This window comes from Carassius gibelio, chromosome A6 (genome assembly GCF_023724105.1).
Source record: "Carassius gibelio isolate Cgi1373 ecotype wild population from Czech Republic chromosome A6, carGib1.2-hapl.c, whole genome shotgun sequence".
Classification (NCBI taxonomy): domain Eukaryota; kingdom Metazoa; phylum Chordata; class Actinopteri; order Cypriniformes; family Cyprinidae; genus Carassius; species Carassius gibelio.
Window position 1 is genome coordinate 29,795,667 of NC_068376.1, and position 19,519 is coordinate 29,815,185.

General features: G+C 32.0%; 1 protein-coding gene across 2 annotated transcripts in view; it reads right to left on the reverse strand.

Annotated features, from left to right (window-relative positions):
- Nucleotides 1-488: 488 nt before the first annotated feature.
- The window catches only part of LOC128016034 (eyes absent homolog 2), a 34,796-nt gene continuing 15,765 nt past the window's right edge, over nucleotides 489-19,519 (reverse strand). Inside the window, exons 4-16 of one of the 2 annotated variants that reach the window (XM_052600350.1) lie at nucleotides 19,202-19,321; nucleotides 18,999-19,115; nucleotides 16,048-16,124; nucleotides 15,609-15,789; nucleotides 15,115-15,251; nucleotides 14,357-14,440; nucleotides 11,778-11,867; nucleotides 8,235-8,293; nucleotides 7,087-7,247; nucleotides 5,740-5,854; nucleotides 2,838-2,959; nucleotides 2,660-2,760; nucleotides 489-1,734 (exon numbers count right to left, since the gene is read on the reverse strand). In XM_052600350.1, the coding sequence (XP_052456310.1) occupies nucleotides 1,654-1,734; nucleotides 2,660-2,760; nucleotides 2,838-2,959; nucleotides 5,740-5,854; nucleotides 7,087-7,247; nucleotides 8,235-8,293; nucleotides 11,778-11,867; nucleotides 14,357-14,440; nucleotides 15,115-15,251; nucleotides 15,609-15,789; nucleotides 16,048-16,124; nucleotides 18,999-19,115; nucleotides 19,202-19,304 (1,428 nt within the window). In that variant the 5' untranslated portion in view covers nucleotides 19,305-19,321 and the 3' untranslated portion in view covers nucleotides 489-1,653. Of the gene's footprint in view, nucleotides 1,735-2,659; nucleotides 2,761-2,837; nucleotides 2,960-5,739; nucleotides 5,855-7,086; nucleotides 7,248-8,234; nucleotides 8,294-11,777; nucleotides 11,868-14,356; nucleotides 14,441-15,114; nucleotides 15,255-15,608; nucleotides 15,790-16,047; nucleotides 16,125-18,998; nucleotides 19,116-19,201; nucleotides 19,322-19,519 lie in introns of both variants that reach the window. The other variant, XM_052600348.1, reaches the window with a different exon arrangement.

Below are 19,519 nucleotides of genomic sequence, written 5' to 3' on the forward strand. Positions count from 1 at the left end.
GTGTTTTGTCTGTACCACATTTAACCACACAATAAAAAGAGAAACAATAGGTAATAATGTTTCGCAGGAAGAAAATGAAGCAGTTTCCTAGGATCAAGATTTTTTTGCATTGCATTATGATGTAAGTGAAGCACATTACACATTACACACAAGTCACATTACTTAATGTAAAATAAATAATAATAATTTCTATAAGGCATAATATTAGTCATTTTAGATTTGTAATATTTTAAAATATTAACTTAAGTATATGTTTCTATTTTTTACACACACATACACACACACACACACATATATATATATATATATATATAGATATATATATATATATATATATATATATATATATATATATATATATATATATATATATATATAGATATAGATATATAGATTAATGCTCTTAAAAACACAAAGTAACAGTTTTCCGCAGTGGTGTATTTCACTTAACACGAGGCAAATGACACTTTAAGAAATAAACTTGTGAATGAAATTAATTTATCTTTATTCTATTATAATTAGCCCAGAAATAATCAACAATAAAACCTTATATACAAATCATAGCGAACAGAAGCAGTGGTGAAGAGCACATGCAGATCAGAGCGGCACATACAGTATACAGTACATCAACTTCAGCACAGTAACAAACCACATGAAGATCCAGGCACACGTCAGAGACGCAGGAAGAAAACAAGTCAGAGACTCACAACACACTGACATTCAGAAGTTGATCATGTCTTTTCTTTTAGTACCAGTAGCAGTAACATTTGCCACAATACTTTGGTAAATTGCATGGTTATTTTCATGGGTTTTCTATTCAAACAAGTGGATTTGCAGAACTCTGTACTCTGTTTTTCTAATAGCACATATCTTAATTTGGTCTAAATTTATTTTAATTCAGTTAACATTTATGTAATGGTTAATTTTATGTATAGTGCAATATTCACTCAATTTAATAGGATATTGCAAGAATTAATTTTTTTCATGAAAATGCATATGATTTCATGCTTAACGAAATGTAAATCTCTTTTTTAATCTGTAAAATGGGTTGTTTCAGAACGGCTATGTTCAGAAAGAAATATTAACAAACATTACAGCCTACTGCACAGTTTACACTGCATACTGCTTAATATAAAAATAGTAGACATTATGATAAACATATCAAACAGTAGTTTGCTGAATTAATGTCACATGACCTCTAATTATCATCTCAGAAATAAAAATAGTTATTTTGCATTTTTAATCCACTTTTGGTGGGAACTGTTTTCATTTTTTGGCAGTCCAAAGAGATGAGATGTAAAAACTCAAGTGCATTGCATTCTGGGATATCCATGCATTGTGTTCCATTGTCATCTGGGTTTCTGCACAAACAGAAAAAACACAAACTGTGCACAGTATATATGTTGTGAACTGCAGAAATGGTATGAGTAGTGTGATAGGATGTTATCCGAACATAGATGGGTCTGTTTTCAGTGCTGCGATGTTGTAAAGAAAAGAGAGTGGATGAAAGAGCTGAGTCTCTCAGGTGGAGAGCGAGAAAGAGTGGAAAAAAAGCATTTTTCTTGGATTGATTTGAAGCAATATTTTCCAGTAAGATTGGTGCTCCCTGCTGATTGGTCCTGCAGTTCTCGGCAGACGAGCAGTTGCTGCCCTCTAGAGGTAATCCAGCTCAAGTGCATGACTCAAGGCCTCCAGATCCGCCCGACACGTCACTCTCCAGAACGGCATGTTCTTCTGCAGGACATCACAATGTACCATTTATTTGTCAAGGGTGATGATATTAAAGATTGTCACAAATTACAGAAGAAGTCAAATAGTTTATTAGGTCATATAATATATTTTATGTTTATGTATATACCCCCCTTTTAAAATTACTTTTTTTTTACTTTATTTTTTTATTACTGTCTGAAAAGTGTTTTGAGTATGAAGATTTGGATAGGTTTTGAAGAGAATAGTGACTTTAATACATAATTTTGTTTGTTTAAATGCATTTTAAGATTAACTTGATTTGAATTGCAGTATAAATTATAAAAAGAATAATTATAACAAATATAACATATATTTGTATAAATAAAAAAATATGTATAAAAATCTATTAATATTAAAATAAATTAAATTCCAATGTAAAATATATTTAAATAATTACAAAAAAAGCCATAATATAATTAAATATAAAAAAAATTAAAATATCTAATACTGAATAATATTATCAATTTAATTATAATCTGAATAATATAAATGCTTACTCTAATAAAAATTACTATATTTTAAAATAAATGATTCTAACATATAATTGAATATAAATATCACATTTAATATTTTACATTTTATTATTATAAAAATAATAACTTAATATTAAATGCACATCAAATTACAATTTCAAATATATAATAGATTTAAATAATATGCTTTATATATATATATATATGTGTGTGTGTGTGTGTGTGTGTGTATGTGTATGTATCTTTATTTATTTACTTAAAAAAAAAAAAAAAAAAAAAAATATATATATATATATAGTATTTTGCTAATGAAAAGATGCACTAATACAATGTTTCTCTTGACATGGAACATAACAATACCAGTAATAATAAATATATGTTGAATACCATTATGCATTATGGTACTAATTCAGCTGTTTGGCATTATTCCTTCATACCTTCTTGGCGACCGTCTCCTCCTCGACTCCATCTCCTACAACCACATACACGGCTCTCCGACCGAACCTCTGAGTCACGCGCTCAAAGCAGCTTTCTTTACCTAGAACACAACATTAACAGTTCAGTTTCTAGATCAGGAAAACTGGCTGAAATGCAGCGTATGAAGAGGCTGCAAACCTGTTTTGGTGGCGCTGTAGATGTTCTCGATGGGAAAAGCTCCTCCAAGACCGTAGAGAAGTACTTTAGAGAGCGCTGGAATCAGCTGCGTGGTGGTGACCAACACGTTCACACAGTTCGGTCTGAGAAAGGGAACATCTGTAAGTTAACTCTTGAAAGAATAGTGCAGCCATAAATAAAAATCTGGTCTGGATTTAGTTTCTCTACACAGACTTAAAGCTTTGATTGATAGGAAAATTTTAGTGAATGAAGGCTTCCATTCACATCTATTTCTTATGGAAGATTATATCTGCCATAAAAAAAAAAGCAACTGCGACTCAGTTTTGTGACCTTTTCAGAATTGTGAGAAACAAACTCAATTGCAAAATATAAACTCAATTGTGAAATATAATAATATATAATAAACTCATGATTGTGCGATATAAACTTATTTGTGAGATGAAAAAAAATCTTAATTATGAGATAAAAAAAATCTGAATTGTGAGATAAAAAAATCAGAATTATGAGATATAAACTCAGAATTATGAGATAAAAAATCTGAATTGTGAGATAAAACTAATCAGAAATGTGAGATAAAAAAAATCTGAATTGTGACGTAAAAAAATCTGAATTGTGATATATAAATTTAGGATTATGAGATAAAAAAATCTGAATTGTGAGATAAAAAAATCTGAATTATGAGATGTAAACTCAGAATTATGAGATAAAAAAAATCAGAATTATCAGATAAAAAAATTCTGAATTGTGATATATAAACTCAGAATTATGAGATAAAAAAAATCTGAATTGTGATATAAACTCAGAATTATGAGATTAAAAAATCAGAATTATGAGATAAAAAATCTGAATTGTGATATATAAACTCAGAATTATGAGATAAAAAAAATCAGAATTATCAGATAAAAAAATCTTAATTGTGAGATAAAAAAAATCTGAATTGTGACGTAAAAAAATCTGAATTGTGATATATAAATTTAGGATTATGAGATAAAAAAATCTGAATTGTGAGATAAAAAATCTGAATTATGAGATGTAAACTCAGAATTATGAGATAAAAAAAAATCAGAATTATCAGATAAAAAAATTCTGAATTGTGATATAAACTCAGAATTATGAGATAAAAAAATCAGAATTATCAGATAAAAAATTCTGAATTGTGATATATAAACTCAGAATTATGAGATAAAAGAATCAGAATTGTGATATAAACTCAGAATTATGAGATTAAAAAATCAGAATTATGAGATTAAAAAATCTTAATTGTGATATATAAACTCAGAATTATGAGATAAAAAAATCAGAATTATCAGATAAAAAAATTCTGAATTGTGATTTATAAACTCAGAATTATGAGATAAAAGAATCAGAATTGTGATATAAACTCAGAATTATGAGATTAAAAAATCAGAATTATGAGATTAAAAAATCTGAATTGTGATATATAAACTCAGAATTATGAGATAAAAAAAATCTGAATTGTGATATAAACTCAGAATTATGAGATTAAAAAATCAGAATTATGAGATAAAAAATCTGAATTGTGATATAAACTCAGAATTATGAGATTAAAAAATCAGAATTATGAGATAAAAAAAATCTGAATTGTGATATAAACTCAGAATTATGAGATTAAAAAAATCAGAATTATGAGATTAAAAAATCTGAATTGTGATATATAAACTCAGAATTATGAGATTAAAAAATCAGAATTATGAGATAAAAAATCTGAATTGTGATATATAAACTCAGAATTATGAGATTAAAAAATCAGAATTATCAGATAAAAAAAATCTGAATTGTGATATAAACTCAGAATTATGAGATTAAAAAATCAGAATTATGAGATTAAAAAATCTGAATTGTGATATATAAACTCAGAATTATGAGATAAAAAAATCTGAATTGTGATATAAACTCAGAATTATGAGATTAAAAAATCAGAATTATGAGATAAAAAATCTGAATTGTGATATATAAACTCAGAATTATGAGATAAAAGAATCAGAATTGTGATATAAACTCAGAATTATGAGATTAAAAAATCAGAATTATCAGATAAAAAAAATCTGAATTGTGATATAAACTCAGAATTATGAGATTAAAAAATCAGAATTATGAGATAAAAAATCTGAATTGTGATATATAAACTCAGAATTATGAGATAAAAGAATCAGAATTGTGATATAAACTCAGAATTATGAGATTAAAAAATCAGAATTATCAGATAAAAAAATTCTGAATTGTGATATATAAACTAAGAATTATGAGATATAAACTCTGAATTATGAGATTAAAAAAATCCAAATTGTGAGATATAAACTCAGAATTGCAAAAAAGATTCTTAATTGCAAGATCAAAGCGAGTTAAAAAAGAATTGTGAAATAGTAAATTGTGAAAAACTCATAATTGTGAGATATAAACTCATGATTCCAAAATAAGATCCATAAATATGAAATATAACTTAGAATTGCAAGATATAAAATGCGAAAGATAAACGTGCAACTCAGAGGTGAAAGCAAAGTCTGAATTGTGAGATCTTGTGGGATCTTGACAGGCTCCGGTCACTGTGTTGATTCCAGCTCAGACGTTCTGCTGAACCTCACTTTTGTGTTCACTAAAGGTTATGAGACAGAAATATCTTGGCAAATCAAGTGGTATTAATCACCATCTGTCAGTGTCTTCAGTCTCTCATGTTGACAGTGTGCTTTGCTCGCCAAAACCCATTATGTTTGAGTGACACAAAACTGCTGTAACTTGCTGTAAAATAAGTCTATTGTTGAAGGAATATTCCAGATTCTCTTTCGGCTACCACAGAAACTAGCTTCTGCTCTTGAACTCTACAACACTCACGCATCTCGTTTATTTAAGCTGGGATACTCCTGTAACGAGCGGATGTCCTGACCTGGAGTTGATGAGAGCGAGGGCCTTCAGTGCCTGCGTCAGCCACAGATCCGTCAAAACCTCCATCTCCCGCCGCAGCTGAAGCCACTCTTCCCGCTTCGGACTGCACAACAAACCTACAGAACAATCATCAGCAGACACAAAACCCATTCAAGAACTGAAGTTTAATGCACAAAACATATTCTTGAATGTTGTTTCTGAAAATCCAAAAATAGCAATAAGAAACATCACCAACTGGCCATGAATTACTGTGATTTTACAAAGTTGTTTGGCTCAAAGCAATGTGGCATAAGTAAAAAAAAAAAAATAAATAAATAAAATAAAACACTTACAACAAGTGTAATACAAAGCCTTGAATGACTTGTAGTTTTTATAATATAATGATATGATGCACAATAAATAATTTTGTTTATTTTAAATAATTTAATATTAAACTATATTTAATAATAATTCTTGAACTACAGCACTTTATTTTATTTTGTTTAAAACATAAAAAATAAGAATAAAAAACTACTATACATAGTTTTCTTTATTCTCAGTAATTAAATATTAAATCACATTTAATAATAATGATTGAACTACAGCACTTTATTATCTAAAAAACATCTAACAATGTAAAAATATAATTTTGTTTATTCTCAGTAATGTAATATTAATAAACTAATAAACTACAGCACTTTATTTTATTTATAACAAATAAAAATCTAACATGATGTACAATAAATCATTTGATATTTAAATATTTTAATATTAAATCATATTTAGTAATAATTTCTAGAAATACTACTACTACTTATTTTTATATTTAATTATATATTTTAATAATAATAATAATAAAAATTTTAAATATAAAGATCATTATAAACTTTTTACCATGCCTTCATTTATTTGTGCTTCATTTCAATGAACCGAAAATCCTGATTTTTTTTTTTTTTAATTTTTACATATTAAATATTTAATGTATGAGAACGTCACAAACAGTCCCTCATTGTGAATTTGTTTTTAATGGTCTGTATTTATTTTCTAAAATCTTGCACGCAAGAGCCAATAGCTCAAACACCCAATTCATATTTATATAAATAAATGTAAATAAATATCAAACATATATAAACACACACACACACACAGTGGTTATGGTTGATGCTATAAAATTGCCGTAAACAGACGTGTGGCTTCAGGTGCATGTACTTTAGCTATTTTACAACGACTTCAAACATGTTCGACCAATCAGATTTGAGAACAGAATCTATATGTTGTGTACTAGTCATTTCAGGATCTAGTCATGCTTGAGTTCACAGCTGTGAAAGCAGAAAGCAGGGTGTCGAATGCGGTGGTGTTCTCTTCTCACCTCCTACATTGTTCTTGTAGGTGTTGTAGATCTCTTTGACTCGGCGGTAGCGGAAGGCGAGTTTCCTCATCCAGTCGACCCCGCCGTGAACACCTGAGCCCAGGCAGAGCGTGCCTCCACCTGCTGGGCTCTGGAAGCCATCCGTGCCAAAGTTATACGTGCTGCAAGTACAGACACACACATACGGTCAGCCTCAGATCCGCTCTACACCTCCTGACACGCTCCTAAAAGTGTGATTAATGTTCATCGTAAAATGTCTGGAAGCAGAGCGAGAGTCTGCCTACAAACTGTGATATCAAACTATAATAACCAGTATGTCAGCATGCCGTTATGTTTAATATATAGATCACCTAAAAAGGAAAATTGTGCCATTTATTTATTTATCCTTATGTCATTTCACAAAAGGAATTAAAAAAATAAGTTTCTGCTCCTTTTTCATATAGCATCTGTTCATATTAAGTACGTAAATAAATACATTGAAAAAAAAATAATTTCAATAAAATATTTTAAAATAAACAATATGTAAAAAATGAAATATATATATATATATATATATATATATATATATATATATATTCCTGCTTTCAAAAAGCATCAGTTCACATTAAGTAAATAAATAAATAAATATTTTAAATAGTAATAGAAAATATTTTAAAATTAATTAAATTAATAGGCATTTAATTAATCATACATATTGCTTTTATGGTACTTATTTTGGAGTATTTGTACTTACAGAGCTTTTTAAATATATATATATATATTTTTTACAAAAATAAATTTAGTAAATTGTAATATTTTCAGTAAAATCAATGAAAGATTTTAAAATAAAATAAAAGATATTCACTTAATTATATAGACTGCTTTCATGGTGCTTTTTTTTGGAGTATTAATAAGGGTTTGGAATGAAAAAAATAATAATGACATTTTCAAAGGACTGTTCCTTTAATAACTCTGTTGACATGCTCATACAGGTGTGATTAATGTCCATCATAAAAAGTCTGGAAGCAGAGCGAGGGCTTGCCTCAAAACTATGATAAAAACCAACAAGGTTTAATACTCAATAATGTCAGTGGCATGAACAGAACCCCTTTATGGTACTTAATGTCCATTTTATTGGAAATGCTCATACTGTTGCTCATACTACATACCTCAAATCCTGTCCATTGTCATCCGAAGCCACATCATCGATGTGAACTTGGTCACATTCCTGGGAAATGAAAGGAAAGCGGATATGCATGAGCTGCGTTACAGCCGTGTAAAGTGATGTACTGAGTAAAGACAGGTTCATCCATCTCCGAGTCTCAGGGAAAGATGGTGAGAACAAGAGTGAAATATTAAAAAAGACAAACAACAAAAAAGCAAAAGCAGGCAACCGTGTCCCAAGACATGAAGACGCCTGTAACGCCGCAGAGTAAAATATTAGAAAGATGACAGACAGAACACCATCTAAACCCAATATTGGACATTAATGAACTCTTTTGTCTTGGCTGGGTTTGTAAATGTGGTGGTGATGCATAAGCTTTATGTCTGCTCTTTATTTGAGATTATTTTCTTGCATGCTTCTCCTTGCTATTTTAGCAACACATGTAAACTTGATAAAAACTTGGATTCAGATTCACAAAACAGTTACTCAGCCTTCACTGACGAAACATATTTATGCTCTCCTGTTGTTTTTCATATTTTCACAAATATGACTTGTGATATCTTTACATGACACGTTGTTGCCGACTTGCCACTGATTTCTTGAATTACTGTAATTATAAATACTTTTAATATAAGTAGACTTTCACAGTGATTTTTCCCCCCAGGATTTTTACTGAATAAAGTTCCTGAATTCATGAATGATTTAAAACAATATAATAAAAATAAATCAATAAAAAGATGAATATATATTTTACTAAATTTATATATATATTTACTAAACCATATACACTGCTTTTATTAGTTTGCATTTAAGGATTTTTGATTAATACAGTTCAAAAGAACACCATTTATTTGAAATTTATTTTTGTTTTTAAAAAAAACATTATAAATATATTTGGAAACAATTTAATGTGTCCTTGCTGAATAAAAATATGAACTTATTTTAAAATTAAAAAAAAATGTTGCATGTTACATGCAAATGTTACATCAGTTACTATATTTCTATTTTATTTTTTTTCTCATAAAACATGATCAAAATCAATGAAAGATTTAAAACAATTGCAATAAAATTATATATATATATATATATATATATATATATATATATGTATGTGTGTGTAATTAAAAATTATATATATACAGTATATACAGTATATATATATATATATATATATATATATATATATATATATATATATATATATATATATATATATATATAATTTATTTTTTTATACATTATAAATGTCTTCGGTGTCACTTTTAACCAATTTAATGTATCTTTGCTGAATAAAAATATTAATTTAATTACAATCACCAATTTCATTATAAAGTTTCTACTACTCAGATACCTTGTCTATTAAACAATTATTTAAATTTCCTCAGAATTTGTCTAGTGAAAATCAATAATTAAAAAAAAACATCCAATAATAAAATAATTCCAATGCTTTTACGATGTATTTATTTATTTATTTTATTATTATTTACAGATGTGATTTCAAATTTACCAATATTTTGCTTCTCACTCTTGACCTTTTCTGCTACTCTCTACAAGACATTAATTTATTCTTTATTTATTTTTTTATTAATTAAAGGGATTAGATGGTCAAGTTAGGCCATTAAACAGAATTTATCAATCATATTTTCTTCTAAGCTGCTGACCCCTGTGCAGTAATTATTTTGCCCGCGGCTGCTCTTGTGACACTTGTGAATCGACTGAACTCTCAATGTTTGAATGTTCAGTGATGGTTGGACTGTTGAGAAACAGAACGAGAGGGAGGGGGGCGTCTTTAAACCCTGCTCAAGAAATAATGGTGTGTGTGCCCTCCACCCGTGGGCTGTTGTTCCTCCCCGGGACAAATTGTCTTTTCAGTGGCAGCCACACACCCCTAATTAAGACCTCAGGTGTTGTCAGGGTTTCTGCAGCACCCCCTCCAAAGCTTTTAGAGAATCTAATCCCTCCTTTCTTCATGCAGAGGGCAAACCCAGGACTTTCACACATTCACTGTCAGCTCATGCACCTTAAAGCATAAACAGTACTGAATTCCAATAACTAATAAATAATTTATACCACCCAAACATAAATATAGATTTTGCCTTATATACACAACTGTTCAAAAGTTTGGAGGCTGCAATCTTTTTAATATTTTGAAAGAAGTCTCTTATGCTCACCAAGGCTGCATTTATTTGATCAAATAGAGTAAAAAAGTGATATATTATTACAGTTTAAAATAAACAATTTCTATATAAATATACTGTAAAATGTAATTTATTTATGTGATCAAAGCTGTAATTTCAGCATCATTCCTCCAGTCACACGATCTGCAGAAATCATTCTAATATGATGATTTACTGCTCAAGAAACATTTCTGATTATTATCAGTGTTGAAAACAGTTGTGCTGCAGAATATTTTTATTTTTTGATTTTCAATTTCAAATGAGCAGAACTGATTTTTAATAGAAATGTTGTGAAACATAATAAATATATTTAGTGTCATTTTTTTTATCAATTTAATGCTGATTTCTTGCTGAATTAAGTTATTAAATTCTATTAAAAATGGTTGTAAATATTTGAATGGTAGTGTACATTTTTATAATTTAGTCTTTTTGATGAATTATTTAGCTGTTTCTTTGCATATTTGTGACAAACAGCACAACCAGTTTCTGCAGCTGTAACAAAAAACACGAGGACACATGATTTGTTCCTCATATTTTTGTAACATGGAGTTCTGAAAAATAGAAAAAAGAAAAGAAAAAAAACAGCAGGGAAATAACTGAAATACTGTAGAACATGTATAATGCAAGAGAGACTACTGCTGTCATAATGGCATCAAATTAGCAAAAATAATTACCAAATGAAGACATGAGGTATGGGGAATACTTAGAGCTTTATGATTGACAGGTGTTCTACTGAGAATGTGAGAGTTCTACATTCTGATTGGCCGATCACAACATTCTGCGTAAAATATTTTTTATTTATGGAGTAACCATCTACGTTCGTGTCTCATATCTATAGAATAGATCCATACATGTTTATATCTCACAATTCAGACCTTAAAGAGTTAAAAAGTGATACATTTTACCCATTAAGAATTGTGAGTTTTAATAACTGTGAGCTATTAAAAAAAAAGTTATAAATAGCAATTATTAGGAAAAGTTTGAGTTTTTTCCGTTCAGTTTCCGAGTTCAGTTCCGTTTTTTTTTAATGCCAAATGAATAAAAAATAAAAAGTTAATTGCAAGATTTAATCTTACAGCTTTTTATTTTATTTTATATTTGAATGTCGTAATTGAGTTTATATCTTGAATTTTTTTTCTGAGAATTATGAGATAATTACCTTTTTTGTTATTTTTTTCATCCCATGTGGAAACAAACTTCCATTCATATCACTCTCCGTCTTTCTTCTATTAAACTCAAATGCATCTGTATTTTTATAATTGGCACCATTTTTTGTGATTATTTAAATATACGTCTATTGCTGAAGTCCAAAAAAAGAGTGTTTGGCATTAAATCCTGCATGATTTGGTTGATTGTGATGTTTTGCTCACCTCCAGGTCGTTGAAAAACAGACGTGAATCTGCCAGGTTGAAGATCATCTCCTCCATCCACAAGCCCAGAGAAACAGCCTTGCCAGAGTCCTGGATCAAAGCATAGAACGTACATCAAATTAGTTTCATAGCTGGTTTTAACTTTCCACAGAAGTGACAGGTGATGATTACATTATCTCACTGAGAGAAGGAGCGTGTGGTGCAACAGGTTTTTAACCAGCAAGAATGTTGATATTCAGCGCAGTCATTGTGCTTTCAATCAGAAGCTATTCCTCTTTCTCTCTTTTTCTCCTCTTCATGTTGTAGGTGAAGCCTTATGCTAACACCAGCTAAGCCACTGTGCGCTCTCATTCTATGGCAGCTGCGTAACTAGCCGCTAACTCCTGCGTTTGGCATTGGATCAAGCTGCATGTGTCAGCCAGAGGTTAGTGTCAGATTAACTGTGTAACAGCTAATCATTGTCAGCACAGGAGCTGCGAGTCGGTCCTGCTTTAATGAAGATAATAACCCGTCATCTGCCATCATGCATGGATGACTCTATTACAGGTGCTAGTCAAGCGTAGAATAATAAATGCACCACTTTAGAATTACGACTGAACTTTTGAGAATGGATTTTAGGAAGATAAAAACGATTTGGGCCAAAGAGCATTTGAAAATTATTGTAAATATATTGCAAATATGATCTAATCAGATTGAAGGAAAAGTATTTTTCAAATAGAAAATCTATCAAAATTTACTTTATTTCATGTGTGCATTTATATGTAATGGACACACACACACATATGTATTTATTTTACAAAGATGTATCAGTATTATAATTTTTTTATATATATTTACCCGTATATTTTTCTGATATATCTGAGTTATTTTGTTTAAAATAAAATGTTTACATGAATTTTTACATATACTTTTTATATTGCTATTTCTAAATAACTTTTCATTTGTTTTAAATTATAATATTTTATAATTATAATATTTAAATTAATAATATATATTAATTTACAAACTCATTTTTTTAATTGAAAAAAATAAAAATACACATAGACTTATGTATGTGCATATTCAGACGTTAAGACATTTATCAAGGATAAATAACATCCTAATGGGAAAGAGCCTCCAATAACCTCTGACATTTAAAAACACCTCAGCCAGCGGGCGTCTGTCATCACCGTGAGAGGTTTTGTGTTCAGAAGGTCGAGTCTTGCTGTGGGCCAATCAGCCCAAACAGGCTGTTTACAGTGGTGGGCTTATAGCTTTGACATAAAGTTAAAGTTAAATATCATGTTACTTAAAGATGTGAAATCTGAGCTAATGCAATCGCGGCTCTTTGTCTGACCGTAAGCGGCTTTGTCATGACACACACCGAAACTTGTTCTTATTTAACTCAAGCCCAACTTCAGTTTCATTTGGATGTTTTCTTTGATTTGCTATCTCCAGTGGATAAGCAGCTATTCTGGACTCGTTTTCCTGGATCCGAAGTTAGACACATTAGTCACGGCAACATTTCTGCAGTCCTCAAAAAGAAAGTCCAAAGATCTGCACACTCGAGACGGCCGGGCGATTCTCAGAGTCTCTTATGTGTCACGTCAAATCCGCAAGGGATCGTGGGAATTCAAAATAGATTGTGGGCCAAGAAAAAGAAACATGAGCATTGTTTCCTCATCAGCTGCCTGGAGATCGCCTAGAAAGTTCATGAGCCGTCGTTCAAATCAAAGTCTGGAGCTGAAGGAGCGTCATTATATCTTTCACTGTTCATTTAGTTCTTCCGCATTTACTGTCTGCTGATGACATTACTTGATAACAGCTGAGGAATATATTTATTTATTATGATGAATTGATAATAAGGGACTTCTGCTTCTGCTAAATGGATTAAAATCAAACAAACATGATTCTGTTGTATATAGGATACATATACGTATTGGATAAGTTAGGTGACAGTAAGATTTTTTTTTAAGGATGCATTGAATGCAAGGATTTCTTAAACTGATAAAGTGACAGTAACGACATTAACAAAAGATTTGTTTTAATTACATGCCGTTTTAACAAAAATATGAAGGAGAACAACTCAAATCAGAATATCAGAATGATTTCTGAAGATCATGTGACACTGAAGACTAGAGTAATGATGCTGAAAATACAGTTTTGATCACAGAAATAAATTACACTTAGAAATATATTCAAATATAAACCAGTTACTTTTAATTCTAATAATATTTGACTATTTTTATTGTATTTATGATCAAATAAATGCAACCTTGGTGAGCATAAGATAATAAAAAACATGTAAAAACATTAAAAAGCTTGCTGAACCCAAACTTTTAAATGGTGGTGTATATAAGACAAAAAGTATATAAGGCATATATATATTAAAAACTGACACATATACATACATAAATTGAAAAAAAAAACTTGTGTATATTGTTATTATTATTATTTACTATATTGTGGTTTATACTGTTACTGTTAAATAGAATTACACACACCACAAAAAAAGTTAAATGAATAAAACATAGAGTATCTTCTTCCAAAGCTGAAGCAGTGTAAGGTTCATTGGAGCGAGTGGGAGAACAGGTTTGTACCTTGCCGAAACGTGTGGAAAAAGTCCCCGTCAGGAGCGAGTGGAAAATGATGATGGTCTCATCCAGGTCCCAGATAAACACCCTCTACACACACACACACACACACACACACACACACACACACACACATGCGTCATGAGCATGAGCACAAACACAATCTGCTTACTCATCAAGAATAGTATTTACTCCCAAAACACTGCGTATTATCTCAGTGTTGTGTACAGTATATGATAATAATAACGGCTGATCATTTCAGTCAGTTCAGCTACTTTTCACAGCTTAAGGGCAGACAGGAAAATGTTCATAAACTTTGTCTGGTTATCAAATACACATATCAATATTTTAATATTCAAAATTAAGAAATACATGACATAGAATCAATAGGGCAAAGAATACATAATACACCTCCTTTTGTTCAAACCCGTTATGATTATTTAGCAAGGTTTTGAAACTTGTATTGGTCATTTTTTTGATCAGTCCTCATTTGTTTATTGTATGAAAAATATTAACTCGGACATTCTGCTAAAAGTCAGTTAGAAGGAACAGGTTTGGAATGAAAAAAGGGTGAGTAGATTGTGTCAAAATGTTAATTTTGGTTGAACTATTTGTTTCAATTCACTGTCTATTCCTCCAAATGTTGAATTAGGACATTACTGCACAGCTCTGGGTTGATGTGAACGTAATCCCTGCGGTACGGAGCACAGGAATGTTAATGAAAGGCACTGTGTAAGGGACACCGTGAAGGCCTGCGTCTGTACCTCAATGTCAGAGTCCAGAGGGGGGACGGGGTCATTGGCACGCTTCCTGCCTCTCAGCTTCCCATCTGAGCTGCGTCTCGCTGGAACGCCTTCCTGCTCCTTCCCTGGAGTCAGAGGACTCGTGGGAGTGTGGTACTCTGCTGTTACACACACACACACACACACATGGGATGACATGTCACATACATACAGACATGCAACCAAATATCTCAAAACCAAAATAAATAGTCTTGAAAGTTGTATGGATGTTATAAGTTGCATTGAGTAAATCCAGCTGGATAAAACAAAAACTGTGTCCTTCTTCATTTTGCTAATCCATGCAATGTGATTATTTTAAAGGAGGTGATTCTGTTCTGTACCAACAGTTTATATATTATATAACACTTTAACATATTTTTCATATACATTTTTGTCTTACTATTTTAACAAGCATTCTGCAAATCGAATATAAAAACAATACTTCTCATCTCATTGTTTCTGAGCGTAGAGCTCACCTGTGTGTAATTCCGGGCTGTGATTGGTCGATACAGCGGGATGATCTGTGTGCTGATAGGCTATCGCCGCGCTCATCGCTGAGGGTGTGATATTGCTGGTTGTGATGTACGGGCTGTTGTAGTGTGTGTTGTAGTATGGTGAATATTGACTTTGGCTGTAGCTAGAATACGCTGAGAAGTCCTGATGGAGACAATGACACGAATGAATCATCTCGTTTTGTACATTTCTGAACCATCTAAACCTTACTGTAGAATTCTTTAATGGTTGGCTAAAACACCATGGTAGTCAAATGATACTGTAATGCACTAAAAATGCCATGGTTTTATAATTTTAGTCATGCAAAGCTTCAACTTTTGCAAAGCTTCAACAGTATATCAAGGCTGGCTGTAGTCCATCGTTGAAGGTGCTGCGTGAGGCACTTTTCCTAATTTGACCCACCTGCTGTGCAGGACTGAATGGCGTTGAGCCTGTGATGCTGTTTGCACCCTGGAAAATTCCAGAAGAAATGTTGCCGCCTGGAAAAGAAGCACAAATCTAGTTTAAGAGCGTACTTCGAGCTGACTGTGGTAAAGACACTCCAAAGCGCACGATCCAACACAAACACAGCGCAGGAAACACGACAGGCAGCGGCCGAGGAATGGCTTGAGGACGGCTGGTGAAATACAGACACTCAGAGAAAGTTTGCTTGATTTATGACTCCGAAAACAGTTGAGGTGAGAAAGGGCAGCGTGGAGCCCAGAGCAAATCCATCTCTGTTATCAGACTTCCAGAGTCTGAATGTCTTTCTCCAGGCCTGTCTAGTTCCCTTTTTTCTGTCTCGTTCCCTTCATATTCCTGCTCGTTGGCTTTCTGAAACCTGCCCTAGATAAATGACTCTGTCAAAACAGCATGAAATCTCCAAGGAAGCAAGCGAAAAGCCTTCAAAGGGGGAGACAGGGAAGTGGGCGAACGCCGGGGCCGTGTTTCTGATTTTCTCCACAGCGGTGAAACGCGAGGACCTTTGGCACCCGGAGAAGGGTTATTTATTTCATGCTACAGCGGGTCTCCTGTTGGAATTCGCCTATAAATCAAACGAGCCCGGCGAGATGTAGCGTGAGACGCAGTGAGCGCGTTTTCCCAGACCCATTAGAAATCCATCCATTTCACGAGCAGACAATTTTACAGTAAATGATGTCTCGGGACGCTTATGAATTACCGTAAATCACTGTAATATGTAATATATTATATTATCTACAAAAGCACTAATAACTCATTTATTATGCTAATTAGACAGACGGGAAGTAGACGTCCTGTGCATTATAATTTGTGATCTGCTCACCAAGACTGCATTTAATTGATTAAAAATAATCTGTAAAATCTGAAAAATGTTGAAATATTATTCAAATTTAAAATTACTATTTTCTATATAAATATATGTTAACATGTAATTTATTTCTGTGGCGTAAATCTGAATTTTCAGCATCTTTACTCCAGTCTCCAGCATCACATGATCCTTCAGAAATCATTTTAATATGATGATTTATGATGATTATTAACAATATTGAAAACAGTTTTGTGTGAGGAATGGAGTAATAGTCAATCAATATTTCCTGAAAGCCTTTCCTACCACTGTATTACTTCATTCACACTTATAGCATGATTACACAGTAGTACAGTAGTTACTATGCCAGTTTTTGTTTATTTAAAATTTTTATATTTTCAGTTTTCATTTTAATTGTAGTTTAATGTTTAGTAATTTGGTTATTAATTTTTTCCCCTTTTTTGAATATTACAATTTATAATTAATTTTAGTTTTAGTTTAGTTTAAATTTTTTTTATTTACATTTAGTCATTTAAATGTTTAAGCGTATTGCAGTTAGTTTCAGAGGCAACATTTCTAAACTTTAGGTTTTATATATATATATAGATATATATATATATATATATATATATATATATATATATATATATATATATATATATAAAGCTTATTTCAAAGAATAATAACCTTGCCTTACAAAAAGCTTCCATATGGCTTTATAAGACTTTATTATCTACATTTATATAGCTTTTTCACCCTTGATGTCCTTGTTTTGTCTCTGGACAGCCCTGTGGCAACTATTTGCTTTCACTGCATGGAAAATGCACCTACATTTTTTTTTAAAAGCCTCTCCTTTTGTGTTCCACGGAAGAAACATCATCAGATTTTGGAACGACATGCGGGTGAGTAAATGATGATGACTAGTAAATAATCCTGTTCCTTTAACCCTGAAAACGTGCCTGGTGCCACTTCACCTTTGACCTCGACCGAGAACGGTCAATTTCACACTGCGGTGCCAAACTCAGGACTGTACAGAAGAGGGGGACTGACTGCTGTCCGGCGCTCAGATCACACTAACACACTCCTCCAGTGTCCGGCGTGTTGTGGAGGGGAGCGGAGAAAGGTTCTGACCTCCTGAGAGAGCAGAGAGAGACGCCTGACGCCAGGAGCCAGACCGCGGATAATGGGAAACAGGTGTGTGTGTGTGTGTGTGTGTGTGTGTGTGGTGGGGGGGGTTTGCTAAGTGTCAACCCAACATAGATGTTCAAAACCATGTGTATTTTTTGTATCGTGCAGATAAATATTATCACCTAGAGTTTTCATGAATGCATTACACAACCTTTGGGATATGCGATTCTGATTGGTCAAATATGTTTGTATAAAGATGCTAAACTGTATAAATGAGTTCGGAAAGCAGTTTCCAACATGGTTGCACAAGCATCATGCCATAGTTCTGATCTCCATGTTTTATAATATACTCACATAGCAAACAGTTACTCAAAATTGTAATCATATTTCTCATTATTACTGTTTATTTGATAAAATGCAGCCTTGGTGTCAGAAGGCTCGTCTTTCAAAAACATGAAAAAATATATCCCCAAACTAACAGTAGTGTGCATATAAATTTTTTATTTACATATAAACAAAAATGCACACACTACTGTTATTTTGGGGATCCGTATATGTTTATTTCTATCAGTCGTTCAAAACCAAAAATTATTTTACAAATTACATTTTAAAGTTAGTCTATTACATACAGAGAATTTTCATTTTTTTGTAACTGAACACTCATGCAAATTATGATGACCACTTTTTGGCCACTAGATATATTTACTGAATTTATATGCTTGGAAAGTTCCTGCAATAATTGACTCAGTGTTTATGTTTGTGGCAGAAGATCACACACTAATAGTAAAGCAGCGGGCTAAAGATCAGCTGCACATCACTTGTTCATATTTTCTCTGCATGCAAAGTAACCAAATGCATATTTCGGATACTTAATTGCCCATTCCAACCTCTAAAATACCACGTGGACAAAATTGTTTACCAAGCTGTTTCATCACATGAAATGATCATATGTGACACTGACCGTGTGTGGAGTAACTGTAGAGCGTCTGAGCGGGTGGAGAGCCACTGAAGTTGGACGTGTATCCCAGCAGACTGCTCTGTCCTGGTGAATGACTCAAACCATCTTCTGTTTTAATATCTGATCAGGTGAGAGAAAGAGACACGACCAGCTGTCAGGTCAGCAGTGATGTTCACTACGTAGGGCGGGTGTGAAAGGACACTCACTGTAGGGCGTCATGCTGTAGCCCTGTGTGTGATGTGTGTACGGTGTGTACGGTCCGGCCGGCTGTAACGCAGGGCTGTACTGTGTCTGTCCGTAAGCAGCCATGACTGAGGACAGTGGGTCTGTCAAAGCAAAGAGTTAGTTACACAAACAGATCTTTTAAGAATAAATAGACAACATCTTTCTGTTGAGACTTTCTCCATTACACAAACAACACAAACTGATTCATGAACAAATAAACCGCTTCTTTTTAATGGTCTAAAAACAAGTGTTATTTTACCTGTAATTGAGGTAGGTGTTTAATATTTTTTATTATTTAC